The 20,166-nt window shown below is 43.3% G+C and overlaps 1 protein-coding gene across 1 annotated transcript in view; it reads right to left on the bottom strand.

Moving 5' to 3' along the window:
- PLXDC2 (plexin domain containing 2) overlaps window positions 1-15,850 on the bottom strand; it is an 804,296-nt gene extending 788,446 nt beyond the window's left edge. The window contains exon 1 of the mRNA XM_082259441.1: window positions 14,662-15,850. Within this exon, the coding sequence (XP_082115567.1) occupies window positions 14,662-14,761 (100 nt within the window). The 5' untranslated portion in view covers window positions 14,762-15,850. The remainder of the gene's footprint in view (window positions 1-14,661) is intronic.
- Window positions 15,851-20,166: the final 4,316 nt, after the last annotated feature.

Raw genomic sequence — 20,166 nt, 5'->3', positions numbered from 1 at the left:
ATTGTATACCCCTGTATGTTGTGTTCTTTACGGTGCCTATCTAATAGTTTTTTGAAACTATCGATGCTCCCTGCTGATACCACTGCTTGTGGAAGAGAATTCCACATCCTTACCGCTCTCACAGTGAAGAACCCCTTACGTATTTTAAGGTTAAACCGCCTTTCCTCTAGTTTTAGTGAGTGGCCACGTGTCTTATTGTATTTCCTTTTTCTGAATAGTTTGTTCCTTATGCTAGGGTCATCACCAGTACAATATTTGTACATTGATATCATATCCCCCCTCAATCGTCTCTTCTCCAGAGAGAATAAGTTCAGTGCCTGTAGTCTTTCCTCATAGCTGATGTCCTCCATTCCCCTAATTATTTTTGTTGCCCTTCTCTGGACTTTCTCCAGTTCCAGCACATCCTTCCTGAGGACCGGTGCCCAGAACTGGACAGCATACTCCAGATGTGGCCGGACCAGAGTCTATTATTATAGAATTATGATTCAGCAGCGCAAGAGATAGATCAGGATCAAGCGTGGAGCTGACCAGGGTGTGGTCCAAAATTTCTGCACAACATGGCAAGTCCACCAGATATGTAACCAAATGAATATCCTTTTGACCCCAAGCACAGAAACACACAGGGGGTAACCAGGTAGAAACTTGTAGATCCTTACTGGGTATATTTTCTTTTCTTAATTAATATTTTTAGGATCAGTGCTAACAAAACAAACACATTAAATACATATTTTCTTCAGTTTATATAGTATTTTATCCAACCAGCAAGTGGAGCTCTCAGCAACTTTTCACATTATCCGCTGTCTCTTTACCACCTATTATAAAAAATCCTGCAATCCTGCTGTGTATGGGGATCAATAGCTCATGCTGAAATTTACACAAAGAAGAAAATAGGGAGTGACTTGTCCCTTATCAAATCACATCCTGTGAGAGGTCCTGTGGTGTCTTTTCACATAACCTTACGTGCTATGGGGATTCTTTGTTGTGTAAAAATATATTTGTAAAATAAAGATGTATAGGTAAATTTATCATTTTAACATCCTTGCCCATCCACCATAATGGAGAATTTTTTTAAACTGACAACCACTTCAAAAATGACCCTAAGCCCTAGTCCATTTCTCAGTCTAGCAACACTAAAGTATTATATGCAAACCCAATCTCTGTAAAATCTCCAAGTAATTTTAAAAGTAATTTTCAATATTTTTTGAGGGTCCATTTACACTGTTGCATTTTAACACATAGTGCCTGTTCCCACCCCAGCTATACAATACGTCTGTTTGATGACAACATTTGATGTGAATGCATAGAAGCCTAACGCATTTCAATGATATACGTCTTCCTCAGGGGATGAGCATCAGGGGCGTAACTACAGGGGTTGCAGGGGTTGCGATCGCAACCGGGCCCAATGCTCCAGGGGGCCCGGCATTGGATAGGAGGGGAGGCGGGGGCAGCTTGTAGAGAAATCACTGTCCTCCTTTTTACTCCTGTAGCTGCAGAAAGAAAATGGAGGAGATTGGATCCTCTGTATGCTGCCCCCGCCACTCCTCCTATCCAGTTCACTTGTGTTCTGCTGTCTCTGGGCCCCTGTGTGCTCCCCTGGTTCCCCCCCCCCCACCCAATGCGATCCCTCCCCTTTCCTGCCGGCTGCTGCAGGGGATGTGTAACAATAGAGAACCAGGAAGGGGTCTGTAAATATGTAATTTACCAGCTCCTTGCTTCTCTAAATGGACAGAGTCATAGTCAGTGACATTGTAAAAAAATAAAATAAAATGATAAAAAATAATACAATTAAAATACCAAAAAATAAAAACTACTGACACCAGTGGGTGAACTTCCAGGATCGCAAAGGTCACACTTGCAACTGGGCCCTGGCATTCCACCACCGTGGGGAGGCCTCAAGATGGCAGGAAGGGGGCCCACTGCAAAACTTGTGAAAGGGACCCACTGTGGGACCGCAATAAAGGGCCCCGCAAGCGGAGTAAAGGGCCCCAGGATCAGTGGGAAGAGCCCCGGGCTTGAAGGGAAGGGCCCCGGCCAGGGGTCCGGGGGGGCCCTTCATGGTTTCTTGCACCGGGGCCCTGAAGGTTCTAGTTACGCCTCTAATGAGCATTGATTGTTGTTTATTTTACAGAAATCCTTCTAAATTATGTAATTGATGCTCACCCCCTGAGGAAGACGTATATCATTAAAATGTGTTGGGTTTCTATGAATTTTCCTCAATTGTTGCAATCGTACAGTTCATATATTGTCTTGCCATGACTAGCACTCTGTGGCATGCTGTATTGTTTTTAGCTACTAATTTTTTCATGCGATATTCACATCTATGTTGTCACCCTTCTTTTAGGTAGCTTTTAGTCTTAAATTGAATAAAATATTGTAATTTTAGTTTACATTCCTGTGGTATATTATATATATTTTCCCTGTTTTTTGGTGTTCCATGCTTGGTATTGTATAGTCCCAACAATCCCACCTAGTCCTCTCCCCTTGCGGGTTACTTTCTATATGTACATACACAGTGCCATCTTAAGAGCATTAAAGGGCCCCAGGCAATGCAGTTCACTGGGGCCCGGCCTACACAATCACCCACGAGAATAAAAATGCAAATTATCGATAAGGGGATATTTATTGGTACAGCAGTGCCAGGCTAATGACAGCTTCCAAGTTTGGCGGCTGGGTTAGGTGAACACACACATGGACGGGAGTCAGACTCGATAGTCCTGTGTGTGCCTCTGTTCCCGTGGAGGCAGACGGGCATTCCTGCAGTTGTGGGCTCCCCCTCCATGGCACAAGTGGTCTGTCAGCAGTGCAGGGCCGACAGGCGCTTGCCAACTGTTAAGTTCAGTGGCAGGATGCACATGGGAATCGGGACTAATGCTTGGCTGGGGATGGGACGCTGGGCAGGTGGGGCCCCCTGGGCAAGTGGGGCCCCTGGGCAATTGCCCAGCATGCTCCTTCGGTAAGATGGCCGTGTACATACACATTGTATACACATGCATACAACACATAGACATACTGCATACACATACACATGCAAACACTTACCTTGTGGTATTATTGGTGCCTTCAGTTTCTTGTGTCCCCGCTCCTGGGGGCAGCAGCGGCATATATATTTTCACTTATTTGCCCCTGCCCCATCCACCTTGCTCCCGCACTGCTCCTCCCCCTCGTCCTTCTGTCCTGGTATCTGGTAAATGCAGGGTGCAGCGGGTGTCAGAAATGACATCACTGCGCTTTGCTTACATTCCAGTAATGACAACTGGAGCAAAATTCTGGCATTGTAAGGTCAATTCCAGTAAGTTCCCAGGAAAGATCATTAGTAAACCTCCCTTTACAACCCCATTCAGCCATCACTGGAGTGTATGTAGAGAGGAAGTGAATGCAAAGAGTCTGCGGGAGAGCAACAATCAATAAGATGCAACAAAGAAATTAAAAAATGACAGTTGTTTATGATACACAGTGCTATAGCAAACTAAATGGCAGTTAGCGTTTACATCTGCTCTAAGAAAGCTCTGGATAAACCTTTAAAACCTGCACACTCTCATAGGTCATTAAACTCAACAATCGACCCTACATGATCAGTGTAATTGGAGGTATTTTAACCGCTGGTGCCTCATTACTTGAAAATCCCATGGAGCTTGTCATTAATTAATAATTGTCACCGACTGTATATATGGAGTGTCTGCAAACAGAAAATGAAACGAGGTGACTCGCTTTAACCAAGTCGCTTATTACAAGGCAAAACAAATGGCAATTAGCAGAAAGGAGATGAGAGTACGGCCGTGACAAAGGAAAGGCTTACAGCCAACATCAGCGTTGTCACTCGACGGTCATGAACCGGTTCTCAGCTGCACGTGACCGGTAATTGTATGGGAATGGGAAGTACAGTCAGAAGATTCAGGGTTTTTTTTTTAAACAATCACTGCTTGTCAGCAGCTTTTAGCAAATTGTCATAAAGCTAGTCGCAGATGGATGGCAAACATGTCCAAATACAAAAAAGAAATTATATATATATATATATATATATATATATATATATATACTCTATATTACCAAAAGTATTGGGACGCCTGCACATTTACACGCACATGAGCTTTAATGGCATCCCAGTCTTACTCCATAGGCTTCAATATTGAGTTGGCCCACCCTTTGCAGCTATAACAGCTTCAACTCTTCTGGGAAGGCTGTCCACAAGGTTTAGGAGTGTGTCTATGGGAATGTTTGACCATTCTTCCAGAAGCGCATTTGTGAGGTCAGGCACTGATGTTGGACGAGAAGGCTTGGCTTGCAATCTCTGCTCTAATTCATCCCAAAGGTGTTCTATTGGGTTGAGGTCAGGAAAGGCAAGTTCCTCCACCCCAAACTTGCTCATCCATGTCTTTATGGACCTTGTCAGACAGGAAGAGAGGGAGGTTGTGTTCCTACTAATCAAGAACACAGACGTCACTCTTCCTGCAGTCAGTCCACTCCCCCCCATAGTTAGAAAGCACTCCCTAGGAGCACACTCTTCCCTGCCAGTTCACTCCTTTACCCCTTCCCTGCCAGTGTCATTTATAACAGTAACAGTGCTTACTTTTAGTAGTGATCACTGTATTGGTGTCACTGGTCCCCAAAAAGTGTCACTTAGTGTCAGATTTGTCCGCCGCATTATCGCAGCCACGCTAAATATCGCTGATCGCCGCCATTCCCAATAAAAACAATAAAAAAAAATCAAAAAGTCCATAAATCTATCCCATAGTTTGTAGACACTATTGAGATTTTTTTTTTACCAAAAATATGTAGCAGAATACATATTGGCCTAAACTGATAAAGTAATTTGATTTGTTAAATTAATTATTGGATATGTTTTATAGCAGAAAGTAAAAAATATTTTCTTTTTTTTTCAAAACTATCGGTCTTTTTTTGTTTATATTGCAAAAAATACTAACCGCAGAGGTGATCAAATACCACCAAAAGAAAGCTCTATTTGTGGGGAAAAAAAGGACATCAATTTTATTTGAATACAACGTCGCACGACCACGCAATTGTCAGTTAAAAGCAATGCAGCGCCGTATCACAAAAAATGGCCTGGTCACGAAGGCGGGTAAAACCTTCCGGAGCTGAAGTAGTTAAACATTCTATGGCAGCGCAGAGGAAGGAGTACACTGGATTTGCTCAGGGAAATGAAGTATCTGAGAAAAATAACCCACATGGTGAATCGATATTCCAGCCTGGGTGTCCACAGCATACCTCCCAACTTTTTGAGATGGGAATGAGGGACATCTATTAGCAAAAGTATGTAGCCATAGGACACACCCCCTGCCACGCCAAGAAAAATTATCTAAAAAAAAAAAAAAATGCTTTTTTTCCCACTTCTATTCCTTTATACTGGCATTTAAAATTTACAATTGCAGCAATTTAGAAATTGGATGAAAGGTTTAGCACAGGGAAACACTTTTTGAAAGATAAAAGTGCTTTTTATATACAACTATATAGATCAGGCCAACATGAGGAGGAAAGAGGGACAGAGGGACCGAAATCAGGAACAGTTGGGAGCTATGCCACAGATATGAGGATCTTTGTTCAATTCGGTTGGCATCAAATACAGTAGATCTTTCTATGCTTATTAAGGGGAACTCCACCTTTACATACTCTGCAGGTTACTTTTATATTCAAAGCCAGGCAGGACAAAATAATCAGCTCTTTAAAAAGATACAGACAAGTTCTGGCTAGACTCTATGGCAGCCTCACAATAAACTGGATACACATCAGACTGTCCAAGCTTGAGTCAAGCTGTGTGTTTGAATGCCAGTTTTACAGAAAAAGAGAAAGACTCATAAACATATAATTTCTGGAGAAAATGCTGCTCCAGGATCACTTCGGTGCTAGTGATGTGATCTCTGATCAGACAGCAGACCAGCTGACTATCCTAATCAGCAAAGATCCCATGGATGAAGGTTTAGGCTTTGCCTTATGTGAATAGCACTTTCTACAGGAAAAGCTATCTCAGCCCTTCTATCTATGATTTAAATATTCTAGTTAGACTCTTAAAGCGGTAGTATACTCCGCTTTTTAACTTGTACCTACAGGTAAGCCTATAATAAGGCTTACCTGTAGGTAAAATTAATATCTCCTAAACCTACACGGTTTAGGAGATATTTGCCCTGCATGCAGCCGCTGACCAGGTCCATCTTACCGAATGGGCATGCTGGGCAGTTGCCCGGGGGCTCCACCTGCCTGGCGACCAAGCCCCAGCCAAGAATTATTCTTGATTCCCGTGTGCATACGGCCGCCAAACTTAGCAGGTGGCAAGCACCTGTCCGCCCTGCCACTGTCAGGCCACTTGGGCCATGGAGGAGGAGCCCAAAACTGCAGGAATGCCTGTCTGCCTCCACGGGAACAGGCACACACAGGACAGTCGAGTCTGACTCCCGTCCGTGTGTGTGTTCACTGAACCCAGGCGCCCAACTTGGAAGCTGTCATTAGCCTGGCACTGCTGTACCAATAAATATCGCCTTATCAATAATTTGCATTTTTATTCTCGTGGGTGATTGTTTGGGCAGGGCCCCAGTGCACTGCGTTGCCCGGGGCCCTTTAATGCTCTTAAGATGACACTGCCGCTGACACCAGCAGTGCATGCTGCATCAGTTGTCATTACAAACAGCCGACCGTCGGCTATGGATGCCGGTACCAGGGTGATGCCTCTAGCTGCAGGTATCACTCCGGTACAAGCACTTTGGAAATATTGGCAGTATCGGTCACCTTGGTGGCCGATTCCGATATATCGGGGAAAGTGCAGATCAGCCCTCGGTATATGCCGATAATCGGTCAATATCTAATTTTAACCACCCCTGCCAGTTTTAAGTGGTTTGTCTCATCCATGTAAACTGATACATGGCTGCTGGTTCACCAGATGAAAAAGAAGAAAAATAAAAAATAATGCAGCCATTACATCTAAGAATTGATAAGCTTTTAGGTTTATTAACCACTTAAACCCCGGGAGATTTTACCCCCTTCCTGACCAGGGGGTTTTTTGCGATTTTTTACTGCGTGACTTTAACGGACAATTGCGCGGTCGTGCAACGCTATACCTAAACTAATTTGACGTCCTTTTTTTCCCACAAACAGAGCTTTCTTTTGGTGGTATTTGATCACCTGTGCGATTTTTTGATCATGCGCTATAAACAAAAAAAGAGCGTCAATTTTGCAAAAATAATAATATTTTCCACATTTTTTTATATGAAATTCCCCCCCAAAAAATGAAAAAATCAAATTTTTTTAACATTTTCAGCCAATTTGTTTTATGCTACATATGTTTGGTAATAAAAAAAAAAAAAAAAAATCGCAAAAAGCGTATTTTGATTGGTTTGCGCAAAAGTTATCGGGTTTACTAACAAAGGGAAAGATTTTTGTCATTTTTGGTGTTTTTTTTTTAACAAGTAATGGCGGCGATCTGCGATTTTTTTGCGGTACTGCGACATTGCGGCGGACAGATCGGACCCTTGACTGACATTTTTGACACTTTTGGGGTTACCAGTGACATTACTGCAGTAATCAGTGCTATACATATGCACTGTTACTGTAAAAATGACACTGGCAGGGAAGGGGTTAACAGTATTGGAGAGGGAGGGGTTAAGTGTGTCCTAGGGGCGTGTTTCTAACTGTGATTGGACATGGCTACTAGTGTAAAAACAGAGATGAACAGTCCTACATCGTAGAACCGTCTGATCTCCATTTTTACACAGGGGAGAATGACAGGCGGCTTGTTTACATTAGCCGCCTACCTTTCTCCCTTCCCGGCGAACGATCGCGAGTGACCGGCGGACATCGGGTCCACCGGTCACACACACTGACTTGTTAGGGAACGAGCCGGGGCGGGCGCGCGCCTCAGCGGGCGCGCGCTCGCCCGCTATTGGCTCACAAGCTGGTGACAGGCTAGTGACATACCGGTACGTCACTTTGCCTGGCCGGGGCTGACCGCCGCAGTATATGTACTTGCGACGGTCGGCAAGTGGTTAAGGGAAGATGGTTTGAAGGGGGGGAGCAAAAATTGCAGATTAACCACACATTTTAAATGCTCCCCCCTCCCAACCACACGTCTAAACTTAGCCTAACTGTTCCCAGTTTTCTTTGAGTGCAGATATGTCAATACAGATCTGAATAGACACAATCCTATAAAACATCAGCTGAGTGGATGTTTCATGTTACAAATCTATAAACCTAGAAATACATAAATACAAATTTCATGGCTTTTTCCATCTAACTTCCCATGTCTGGGGACTGGTGGACGGAGCAGGCGTTATAAATCTAGCGTGCTTTCCATTGACGATCAGTCCAAAATATGCGGCTGACCATAAATTTGCTGTTTGTTTGTGAAATATTAAAGTCGTCTCTCTCGGAATAGCTGGCAGACAGTGGGGATATTATAGAGAAACAGGAGGAGAGGTATGGATTGCAGCACAATAAGAAGGATTAGGGGGAAGCAGAGCGACGGACTTATCCAAATAACGAGGTGAAATGACAGCTAGATTGCCGGGTAGCCTGGCGTGACCTGTCCTGCGCTGAAAACACAGGAAGGCGACACTAATTTGCACGGCAGCCGGCGAGGTTCCAAGTCAGAATTCCACCCGGCAGATTCTGAAAACCCAACAGAATGTTCAGCAGGAGGATAATGATCTGCAGTGGGGAGAAAACAGGCTTCCTACGTAGAAAAAGCTGAAAGAGTGCTGTAACCCTCAGTAACAAAGGTTCACAATGGTCTGCAAATGTTTTCTGTACAAAAATAAGGCTCATTTCGAGTCAACTGAACTCCTTTATATCTTCCAAGCTATCTGAGTAGAGGTCACCAGCATCCACCTCATCCAATCCGTGGCCGTTGCCCACCTCTGCCAACCCCTCTACTGTCTTCCACTAGCCCAGTGATGGCAAACCTTGGCACCCCAGATGTTTTGGAACTACATATCCCATGATGCTCAACTACACAGCAGGGTGCATGAGCATCATGGAAAATGTAGTTCCAAAACATCTGGGGTGCCAAGGTTCACCATCACTGCTAACATATACAATTCAAAATGCTACCTACAACATACAATGCCATCCACAACACTGCCCCCAACTACATCACCAACCTCATCTCAACACATTTCCCAAATAATCCCCTCCATTCCTCCCAAGACCTCCTTCTCTCTAGCTCCCTTGTGACCTCCTCCCATACTTGCCATCAGGACTTCTGCAGAACCTCTTCCATTCTCTGGAACTCCCTACCACAATCTGTCATGTTATCACCTACCCTGTCCGCCTTTAGACGATCCCTGAAAACTCATTTATTCAGAGAAGCCTACTTTGGCTCCACCTAAAAAACTACATTAACCACTTCCATCAGCTCCCCCCCCACAGCTTTTGTACCACCTCCCCCTTCCCTTTTAGATTGTAAGCTCCATGGGCAGAGCCCTCCCATTGCTTCTGTTTTGAACTAAATTGTATCTGTAATGTCTCCCTTAAAGTGGTTGTAAAGTTAGAAGGTTTTTTATCTTAATGCATTCTATATATTAAGATAAAAAAACCTTCTGTTTGCAGCAGCCCCCCTTAATACTTACCTGAGACCCATCTCTATCCAGCGATGTTATGGGATAGACTCAGCTGCCTGGGACCCTCCTCCTCATTGGCTGAGACAGCAACAGAGCGCCATTAGCTCCCGCTGCTATCAAAGTCAGTGAGCCAATGAGGAGAGAGAAGGGGGGGGGCCTAGCCGGTACTCTGTGTCTGAATGGATACAGGGAGCTGTGGCTCAGCTCGGGTGCCCCAATAGCAAGCTGATTGCTGTGGGGGCACTCAACAGGAGGGGGCCAGGAGCGCCGAAGAGGGACTTGAAAAGAGGAGGATCCGGGCTGCTCTGTGCAAAACCACTGCACTGAGCAGGTAAGTATAACATGTTTGTTATTTTCAAGCAAAAAAAAAAAAAAACCCTAGACTTTACAATCACTTTAATATTGTAAAGTGCTGTGCAAACTGTTGGTGCTGTATAAATCCTGTATAAAAAAAATTATATTAATAATCTCTTCAACTGCTGAGGAATTACAAGCACTGGAAAGGCTGCATGCATACCTAAATTATATCAACTTTTCCTGTTTCTGGCAGGTTAGCAGATATACCAATACATTGTCCTTCAAATATATACTCTATTGGTTAGCTAATACTGGCCAAACATACAGTGCAATCTAATTGTACAGTTTCTGTGCAATCTCCTTAACCTTAATTATACTGCAGGTGGGTGGCTCCTACAGGCATAGCGGCATACCTATACATCACTGGCCTCCACTGGGTAAAGGCCGCCAACTCTCGACACCTGATCAGCAGTGTCCAATCACAGCCCAGAGCCCTGTGTTGACAAACACAGGGCTCTGTACAGAGAGGGAGAAGGAACAAAGAGATTTTTAGTAAATATTATCACATAATACACACCCTAACAGTTGTTAGGCACACACCTAACCCCTTGAGTACCCCAAAATGTTAACCCCTTCCCAGCCAGTGTCATTAGTACAGTGACAGTGTGTAGTCTTATAACTGATGACTGTATTAGTGTCATTGGTGATGGCAATGGCAGTTAGTCAATTCCCACCCATTGTCAGTTAGTGTTACATCGCCCGACACACTATCACAGTCCCACTATAAGTCGCTGATCACTAGATTACTAGTATAGGTAAATAAAATTTCAGTATATATATATATATATATATATATATATATATATATATATATATATATATATAGTATATATATATATATATATATATATATATATATATATCACAGTTTGTAGGCGCTATAACTTTCACACAAACCAATCAATATACACTTATTGGGATTTTTTTTTTTTACCAAAGACATGTAGCAGAATCAATTTTGACCTAAATTTATGAAGAAATTTGATTTACATTTTTTTTTTTAATTAGATATGTTTTATACCAGTAAAGTGAAAAATATATATATTTTTTTCAACATTTTTGGTCTTTTTTCATTTATTATGATAAAAGATAAAACTAACTCAGTGGTCTTCCCCAAAAGAAAGCTCTATTTGTGTGAAAAATTATATATATTTTGTTTTAGTACAGCGTTGCTTGACCGCTCAATTACCATTTAAAGTAGCGCAGTGGGCTTCTATTATTCATTCTATTATTCATTTATTAACTGGTGCATTTGAGCTCTGGTTGACCTTCTTCTTTTGACCTGTTTTAAGTTGGATTTCCATCCTCATTGCCAAACGCGATTGAAGTGAACAAAAATCTCTTGATATAGACCCTTAAAGTGGAAGAAAAGCCTATGGAATGAATGAATGCCCAATGCTTAATGCACCTAAACGTGCCTAAACTTGTTGGCAAAACATAGTTTTAGGTGCGTTTTTTACGCTGCTCCTCTCCTGTCAGGAGAAAAATCATTCAGAAGAGTTGGGCAAACGCCAAGTGTGTCAGAGGCCTTATCCTCACACTACATAACTGCTAATATAAAGAGGATTGTACAACCATATTTTATGGAAGTGGTCGGCTTTAGGATTATCAACAGCTATGTTGAACAAAGGCCTATCAATTAATTAAATTTATAGCCAATACGGTAGGTCCTCGCAATACATGTCAGTGTCAGAAACTATGCCCCATTGTTGTTGACAGCGCAATACATGACTGTTGGAAAGTTGAAAGGAGATTGCCCCATCAAATTGTAACCTATGTGTTCAGTTTGAGAAGCTAAGCATGCCATGACTGTATTCATGATGGGGGTTTTAGTCTTGCAGTACAAGCAAGTTTGAATATTTGTACAAATTTTAATTTTCTAAACAATAGTAAACACTGATAATGGGGTACTTTGACGTAGTGGTGGGCTTGAGCACGATATGGCCATATGGTGGGACTAAATCCCCATTTTTATTTATGGATTGTCTTCAAATTTGGTAGTAATTTCTTTTGCATGTGTGCGCTATTCTTTTTTAATATAATGGATTTGTATAGCAAGTTCTGCCTAAAACATTAAGTTGGAGGGTTAAAAGAGACCCAAGGTACACGCAGAGATGAGAAAGCAGGCATCGGACCCTGCTGTGATGGAGCGACAATCTTATGACTATTAGGTACCCATCAACATCAATGGCCAGGTCTCCTTGGGGAGAAAGTGGTCAGGTTTGAACTCCTCACCCAATCGCTCTTGGTTTTTCCATGATGAATGAGGTTGGACATGTCTGCAGGACATCTTTCTCACCTGACTCCAGCAGATAAATGCAAGCGGGCAGCTGAGGCAGACTCCTGAGGGTGTGCACCTCTGATTGCTCTTTATGATCTGTTTTAGAGCCATTGAACATGAGTCTACATGCACAGCAATAAGAATGCCCCATGAGACATTTGTAGTGAACTGCACACAAATATGTGCCCTTTAGAAGTTTATTACCCCACAAAATGCTGAGCCTGATTACATGTACCTACAATTTACATGGATGAGGCTATGCAGAGGAATCTCTTTAACTTAACAGCCAGTTTGGAAACTTTCATCCAGTTCTCTGTTCTCCTTTGCTAGAGCAAAGATGTAGAGCCAGAAACCAGAAAAGAGCTGTACTGCCTCCTAGGCAATAAAAATGGGATTAACTCACTCAATGCAATTGTGGATGTACAGTATATATCTCTATATAATGAAAGATTATTGGGGAACCTTGACTGCAGGTGGTCAACAGATTCCTGTAATATGTATTGTCTTGAGCAGGGGTGTCTAAACTTTCTAAACAAAGAGCAAGTTTACTGTCCTTTAAACTTTAGGGGGGCCACACTGTGGTCAGAGAGAGTTGAAAATGTCCTGCCATCTGAGGGGGTAAACAATGACCCATGACTGGTATTAGGAGGAGTAATAGTGCCTCATCTTTGGTATCAATGGGAGATAGAGCGCCATCATTGGTTTTCAGTGGAAAAAATAACGCCCCATTGTCAGTGTCAGGAACTATGCCCCATTGTTGTTGACAGTGCAGGATAAAAATGCCCCAAGGGCCGGATAAAAGCAAGCAAAGGGCCACATTTGGCCCCCTGGCCATAGTTTGGAGACCACTGGTCCAGAGCAGCCATTCTCAACCAGGGTTCCAATAAACCCTAGGGCTTCCTCGGAGGTGGCTAGAGGTTTCTTGAGCTTTGGCTAACTGACCTCCCATCTAATTGTGCCTGCATAGTTCTAGGTTCATCACCACCAGTGGCCTGACTTCAAGAATGGCATTCTCACCACCACTGTGGAGGCATTCTTAGAACTTCCCACCACCAATATAAGAATATTAGCAGCTTTTTCCCAATGATCCCCCAAAGGACTGATCTTATCAGGGGTTCCCTGAGACCTGAAAATTAGTTCAAGGGTTCACCTGGGGTAAAACAATGTTGACAAGGGCTGGTCTAGAGGGTAAGGATAAGTACATGGCCCCCAAAAAGGGATATTTCAGGCCCCCAAAAAGGGATATTTCATTTATAGATGGAGTCTGCTGGTCACCTGGCTTACTGTATTTACTGGGTTCTCCAGCTGTGAGAGAGGGAATCCCTTGCAATGACCACAGTAGCCTTGAGACACTGTATAGGGAACTGTTAGGTGATTCTAAAGAAAACTCCAAACCTAAAGTAATATTAGGTGATTTAACAAGTAACCGTGTGTAGGTTAAAGCCGTTAATCAACTAGTAAGCCTAAAAAGTAGGGCACCTAGATTTGCCTGTACATTCAATTATCTTGTAGAGCTGCCTCTGGGCTCTCAAACCTCAGTTTTCCAAAAGGTAACTGTGGGTCCAACAGCTCCTGTCCCCACTTCTCACTATTGGCATGTGACACCACCCAGGACAGATATTGACCAATAGTGAGATGGTATAGAACAGATATGATTTAGGGATCTACGTATAGTTGTAATGGGCAAAATAAAGCTGCATGGATTTTCGACTGCCACTCCTGGGGTGCAAGTATTTCTTGATGCATGCTTTTTTAATCTTGCTGGTAGTTTCAGAACTTTTACCTGTGCACGCAGGTTCACCGTAACTCTCAATCATCTACCACAAAACAAGATTCGACCAGTTAATGAAACAGCTCTGCATCAGATTTCAAATAGATCTTCCCAAAAAAAACAAATAAACAACTCAATTAGGTCCATCAATATAGCACCATCTGATCTGATCTGTGCAGTGAAAATAGTGACTCCTTTGCCAAATTACTAACATTGGCCAAAAGCCATAAACAGCTCGATAAAAACAAGCGATGTACAATTTTCCTGCCACACTTTGTTTTGTAGGGGTTAACAGCTGAGCCATAACGAGTTCTCTAGAGCATCAGAAGCACTCGTTATCGCATCCAGGGATTTTTCAATCCATGCTGGAAAATCTCTGAGCAATCGATCCACTAACCTTTCACCCCACTTCTGCTCCCTGAGTCAAGGATTAGATTGTGGTTGTGGACAGATTTCTCACTCTTGTATTTCTTGGTTTGTTGACGGTACCTAAAAAAATACAATAAGGTCGAAGCCTTCTTTCCGATATCCTGAATCAATCCAATCTACGTTACATGGCTCAATCTGGTTGACCAAGACCATTGCGGTACCACAAGGGAAATGGTAATACAGTGATTGCATACATTAAATCTTTGATATAATAATATTATAGTAAGGAATACACTTTTGAATATATTCCATTCCTTCCTTACCTTGCTCCAGTTCTCCAGCTGCAAACTGGCACCAATCCGCCAACAATTTGAAAATGAATAAAACTCCAAAAACCAACTTGGTTTTCTTAATCCGGCCCATATCTCCGATAGTATCAAATCTCCTTTCCTAGGGGGTCAGAGCTAAGGAAACAACGACACTTTTTTTTTTTTTCCTGCGGCCAAACTCCCGAGTCCTGATACATCCAATGGGTACACTTCAAGGAAAAGTTCTACAACCAAATATCAAGGGCAAATGTGAAAAGGAACATCTTCATTTCTGAGAACGTCTTAACTTGTCCAGACGCAATCCTGATGCTTAAAGAGTGAAAAGGCAAAAAAAAAAGAATAAACTCCTCTTAGTGTCCTTTTATCCTGATCACAAATTACCCTGTGGCAACTGCCAAAGCCAAACAATGAATGAAAAGCAATTAAACGCCTGCTGGGAACTTTTCACAAGACACCTCTAGGCTGCAAGGGGGTGTCAGGAGGTGAGGGGGGGTTGTTTCTGCAGAAGTCGAAGACTTTGAGGGTCTGTCATGAAATGCCAGCGGTACGGAAAAACACAATTTGCTAAATGAATTCTCACCTCATAGCACACACAGGAGTCAATTCCAGGCAGGCGGATGTCACAGAGTTCTGAAAAGGGGGTCGAAGGAGTTAAAGCGCTCTTACTTTCCGACTTGCGCTACCCATGGAGAAGAAGGAGTTTTAGATCAAGCCAAGTCTTCTTCAGCCCCCCCTATTTTTATTTTTTTTCTCTTTCCTATTGCATTCCCTGCCTCTGCACCTTTCCCCTTTATTCTTCACGCTGTCCGATGGATGCACTTGTGTGACAGTGACATAGAGTAGGGTCCCTCAAGTCTTCTGCTAGGTGGAGATTTAGCTTGGAGGCAACTAGCACTCAGCAACACCTTCTCCTCCTCCTCCTGCTCCAGCCTCACCACTGCTGCTGCTGCTTCTCCCACCTTACAAGCTGATTGCTCTTGGAATAAAAAAAAGGAAAGAGAAGAAAACCCACTAGCAGGCTGCCTCCTTCCTCCTCCTCCTTCTGGGGAGCTTCCTCCTCCTCCTCAGCTGCATGCTACAGCCGGCTGCCTACAAGGCTCTGCTTACAGCCTAGAAAGACACAGACAAAGCTCAGCTCATCTCTAGGCAGGACACTTGTGAGCACATCGACCCCCCTGGTGCGGACTCTCTTCCCTAGGAGAATGGCAGTCCCCGCAGTCCCAGCAGTTGTGGGGAGGAGGAAGGATACAGAGATACATTGTTACAATCCAGAAGCATGAGGAGTAGCACATTCCACTGTACAGGTTTTGCCTGCGATGGATTGTGTTATGTCTATGTTGTTTGGTAAATACATAGAATTTAGCAGTTGTCATCATTTCCTTTATTTATTATTTTTTTATAAATATTTTATATTAGCAACATGCCATTTGCCACTCTTGAGGGTAGATTTAGGCAGCTTACACACGATACTCCTGTTAGAGCATCTACGTTTTCTGGCGTAATTATAATGCACGTATTTTCACGCATTTTCGCGTTTATGCGCTTGCGCAAATGCGCGTAAATGCGTGTAATTGCGCATAATTGCGCGTAAATTTATTCTAGCGTTCTGGATATTCAATTGACATTTTGGGTCATTTGAGCGTATTTGCGCGTTTTTGCGCGCCTCAGGCGCAAATTACTGACCAAAAATGCAGGTTTTTCTATTTTGTTCTTACTGAAGAAAACGCGGCGCTCATTTACGCGGCTGTGTGCATAGGCACATTAAGAATGAATGGGCTCTATTTTAGCTCAGATAAAAAAAAAAAAAAGCTGTACTGAGCATTTTTAAGCTGCAGTGTGCAAGAGGCCTTAGACGCACGTTTGGAAGGCGTTAAAACACGCAGCCCCCCCCCCCCCCCAGAGGCTCCATTCACACTTCACATTTGGAATCACATGCAGAATCACCGTCTTTCTGCCCACGATTTCCAAATCGCATGGCAAAATGTGCAATGCATGTTAGAGTGCCATTATCCTTCAATAGCATCCCAAACGCCATGCGATTCCGCCCTCTTTGTTGTATGGCAAGCAGCACCGATGAAAATCGCATAAAGCACGTATTGAGAAAACGGGCAGGAGCTTCGTTTCAAGTGAATGCGATGACAGAATCGCGTGACAACCGTTCCCGTTATGCAAATTTCAAAGCACGATTGTCACGCATATGTGAATACCTGAATTATGCCTGCGATTTCAAAACACGCTGTTAAAATGTCAAATTGCACATCATCGTGTTCAAGTGTCATTCATTTCAATAGGACCTTAAAACGCGGTGCAATTCTGCTGCGATTGTTATGTGAACTTATGTGTTATGTGAAAGTTCTGGAACTTTTTTTGGCGAGACATGCTGTGCAATTTGGTCTGCACGATCTGTTTCGCGACAATAGCAGCAGAATCGCACCATGTTTTTAGGTGCACAGTGGTAGCACATTCCACTGTACAGGTTTTGCCTGGGGTGGATTGTGTTATGTCTATGTTGTTTGGTAAATACATAGAATTTAGCAGTTGTCACCATTTCCTTTATTTATTATTTTTTTTATAAATATTTTATATTAGCAACATGCCATTTGCCACTGTTGAGGGTAGATTTAGACGCACGTTTGGGAGGCGTTAAAACACGCAGTCCCCCCCCCCCCCCCCCCCGCACCCCAGAGGCCCAATTCACACTTCACATTTGGAATCACATGCAGAATTGCCGTCTTTCTGCCCACGTTTTCCAAAGCACATGGCAAAATGCGCAATGCGTGTTTGAGTGCCATTATCCTTCAATAGCATCCCAAACGCCATGCGATTCTGCCCTCTTTGTCGTACGGCAAACAGCAGCTTTGAAAATCGCATAAAGCACGTGGTGAGAAAACAGCCAAGATCTTCTTTTCAAGTGAATGGGCTGGCCTGGCCCTATGCGACCTACAGAATCGCGTGACAACCGTTGCCGTTACGCAAATTTCAAAGTGCGATTGTAACGCATGTGTGAATACGTGAATTATGCCTGCGATTTCAAAACACGCTGTTAAAATGTCAAATTGCACATCATCGTGTTCAAGTGCCATTCATTTCAATAGGACCTTAAAACGCGGTGCGATTCTGCTGCGATTGTTATGTGACAAATCGTACGTGTGTCACCCAAAAGGAGTTCTGGAACTTTTTTGGGTGAGACATGCTGTGCAATTTGGTCTGCGCAATCTGTTGCGCGACAATAGCGGTAGAATCGCACCTCGTTTTTAGGTGCTATTGAGATGAATGGCACCTGAACATGCCGATGTGCGATTTGACATTTTAAAAGCGTTTTGAAATTGCGGGTAGTTTTGCGATAATTCCGCCTGCGATTCAAAACGCCTATGTGTGAACAGAGCCTTAAGTTGCAATGTCAGTGGACAGGGATGTTCACATGCTGCAGATATGATGCTTTATGCCCACTACAAACACTATTTAACATGCGATCGGTGGATGGAGCTTGCCACACGCGACCCATTCAAATACCACACAACCTGCATGCAATGCACAAGGTTGCACCATGTGTGTTTGGCAAAAATAGGGCTAAGATGGGCAGGAGGAATCGTCACATTGCCCCCTCACCACTTCTCAATGACCTCTGAAAAGCGTTAAGAACGTGGATGCACAAATAAACCTAGCCTAAGAGCCCGCTCTCATGTGTGACAACTCTTGCCTCTGAAAACTGTTTCGTGGTCATCTCCTCACCACCTGTTTTAACCCTAAAAAAAGGGCAATGTGTACAGTTGCAGGGCGGCTATGGGGCAGCCTCATTACCATAAATGGGTCACATTCAGTGGCAGTATTCCCCAATGAACATGCGGCATGTACACAACCCTGAGTAGCTTCATTCCTTTGTTCAGATGGGTGGCCAGGGCAGGATAAAATTGCAACTCAACCACCCAACCAATGGTCGCCCACATAACTCCCAACTGTCTCTGATTAACCACTTAAGCCCCGGAGGATTTGGCTGCTCAAAGACCAGGGCCTATTTTGCGATTCGGCACTGCGTGACTTTAACGGACAATTGCGCGGTCGTGCGACGCTGTACCCAAATTAAATTGACGTCCTTTTTTTCCCACAAACAGAGCTTTCTTTTGGTGGTATTTGATCACCTGCGCGATTTTTGCGCGATAAACAAAAAAAGAACGACAATTTTGAAAAAATTACAATATTTTTTACATTTTTTTATATGAAATTCCCCCCCAAAAAAATTTAAAAATCTAACTTTTTTAACATTCTAGGCCAATTTGTTTTCTGCTACATATTTTTGGTGAAAAAAATTGCAATAAGTGTATTTTGATTGGTTTGCGCAAAAGTTATTGCGTTTACTAACTACGGGAAAGATTTATGTCATTTTTATTGTTTTTTTTTTAAACTGGTAATGGCGGCGATCTGCGATTTTTTTTGCGCTACTGCGACATTGCGGCTGACAGATCGGACCCTTGACTGACATTTTTGACACTTTTGGGGGTACCAGTGACATTACTACAGTAATCAGTGCTAAAAATATGCGCTGTTACTGTAAAAATGACACTGGCAGGGAAGGGGTTAACTTTATTGGTAAACAGTGAGTTAAATGTGTCCCTAGGGGCGTGATTCTAACTGTGCGGGGGCGTGGCTTGTGATGTAACCACAGAGACATATGATCCTACATAGCAGGATCGCATAGCCTCTGTGCTTACATCAGGGAGAATGACAGACGGCTGTATTTACATCAGCTGCCTGCCTTTCTCCCTCTCCAGCGGGAGATCGCGAGTGGCCGGCGGACATCGGAGCCGCCGGTCACTCGCGCGGGGATGTTAGTGAACGAGCGAGGGCGGGAGCTCGTGGGCAAGCGGCGTACCCCTATTTTTGCTTTGCCGAGTAGGGGCTGTCCGCCGCAGTAAATAGTCGTGCGGCGGTCGGCAAGTGGTTAAGAAGGACTGTCCCCGAATAGGAACAAAGCCCCTCTGTCCCTTGTTCCTCCTTATTTGTCCCTCATTTTGGTCTGATCTATATAATTTTACATAAAATGTACTATTCATCTTTCAAAAATTGTCTCCAAGCACTAAACCTTTCATCCAAATTCTAATTTTGCTGCATTTGCACATTTCAAAAGCTAGTATAAAGGAATAGTAGTGGTAAAATACAAAAAAACAAAAAAAACAAACCCACTGGGTTTGACTAATTAATGTTTCTTGTATATTTCTCCTTTAGGTGTGGGGGGGGGGGGGGTGTCCTATGCCTACATACTTTTGCTAATACAGTGCATCCAGAAAGTATTCACAGCACGTCACTTTTTTCACATTTTGTTATATTACAGCCTTATTCCTAAATTGATCAAATTCATTATTTCTCTTACGTCCTCCGACAGTCGCCGCCTCCTCTAAGTCCTCACTGTTGGGTATTGTCTTCCTATCCGTAGGAATAGCTAGGCATATAGACTTAGTCCAAAGACAAAAGGCATTAGCATATACACACCCATGGGGGCTG

Source organism: Pelophylax lessonae (genome assembly GCF_965119305.1).
Source record: "Pelophylax lessonae genome assembly, chromosome: 5".
NCBI classification, from domain to species: Eukaryota; Metazoa; Chordata; class Amphibia; order Anura; family Ranidae; genus Pelophylax; species Pelophylax lessonae.
This window is presented reverse-complemented; position numbering and strand designations above follow the sequence as displayed.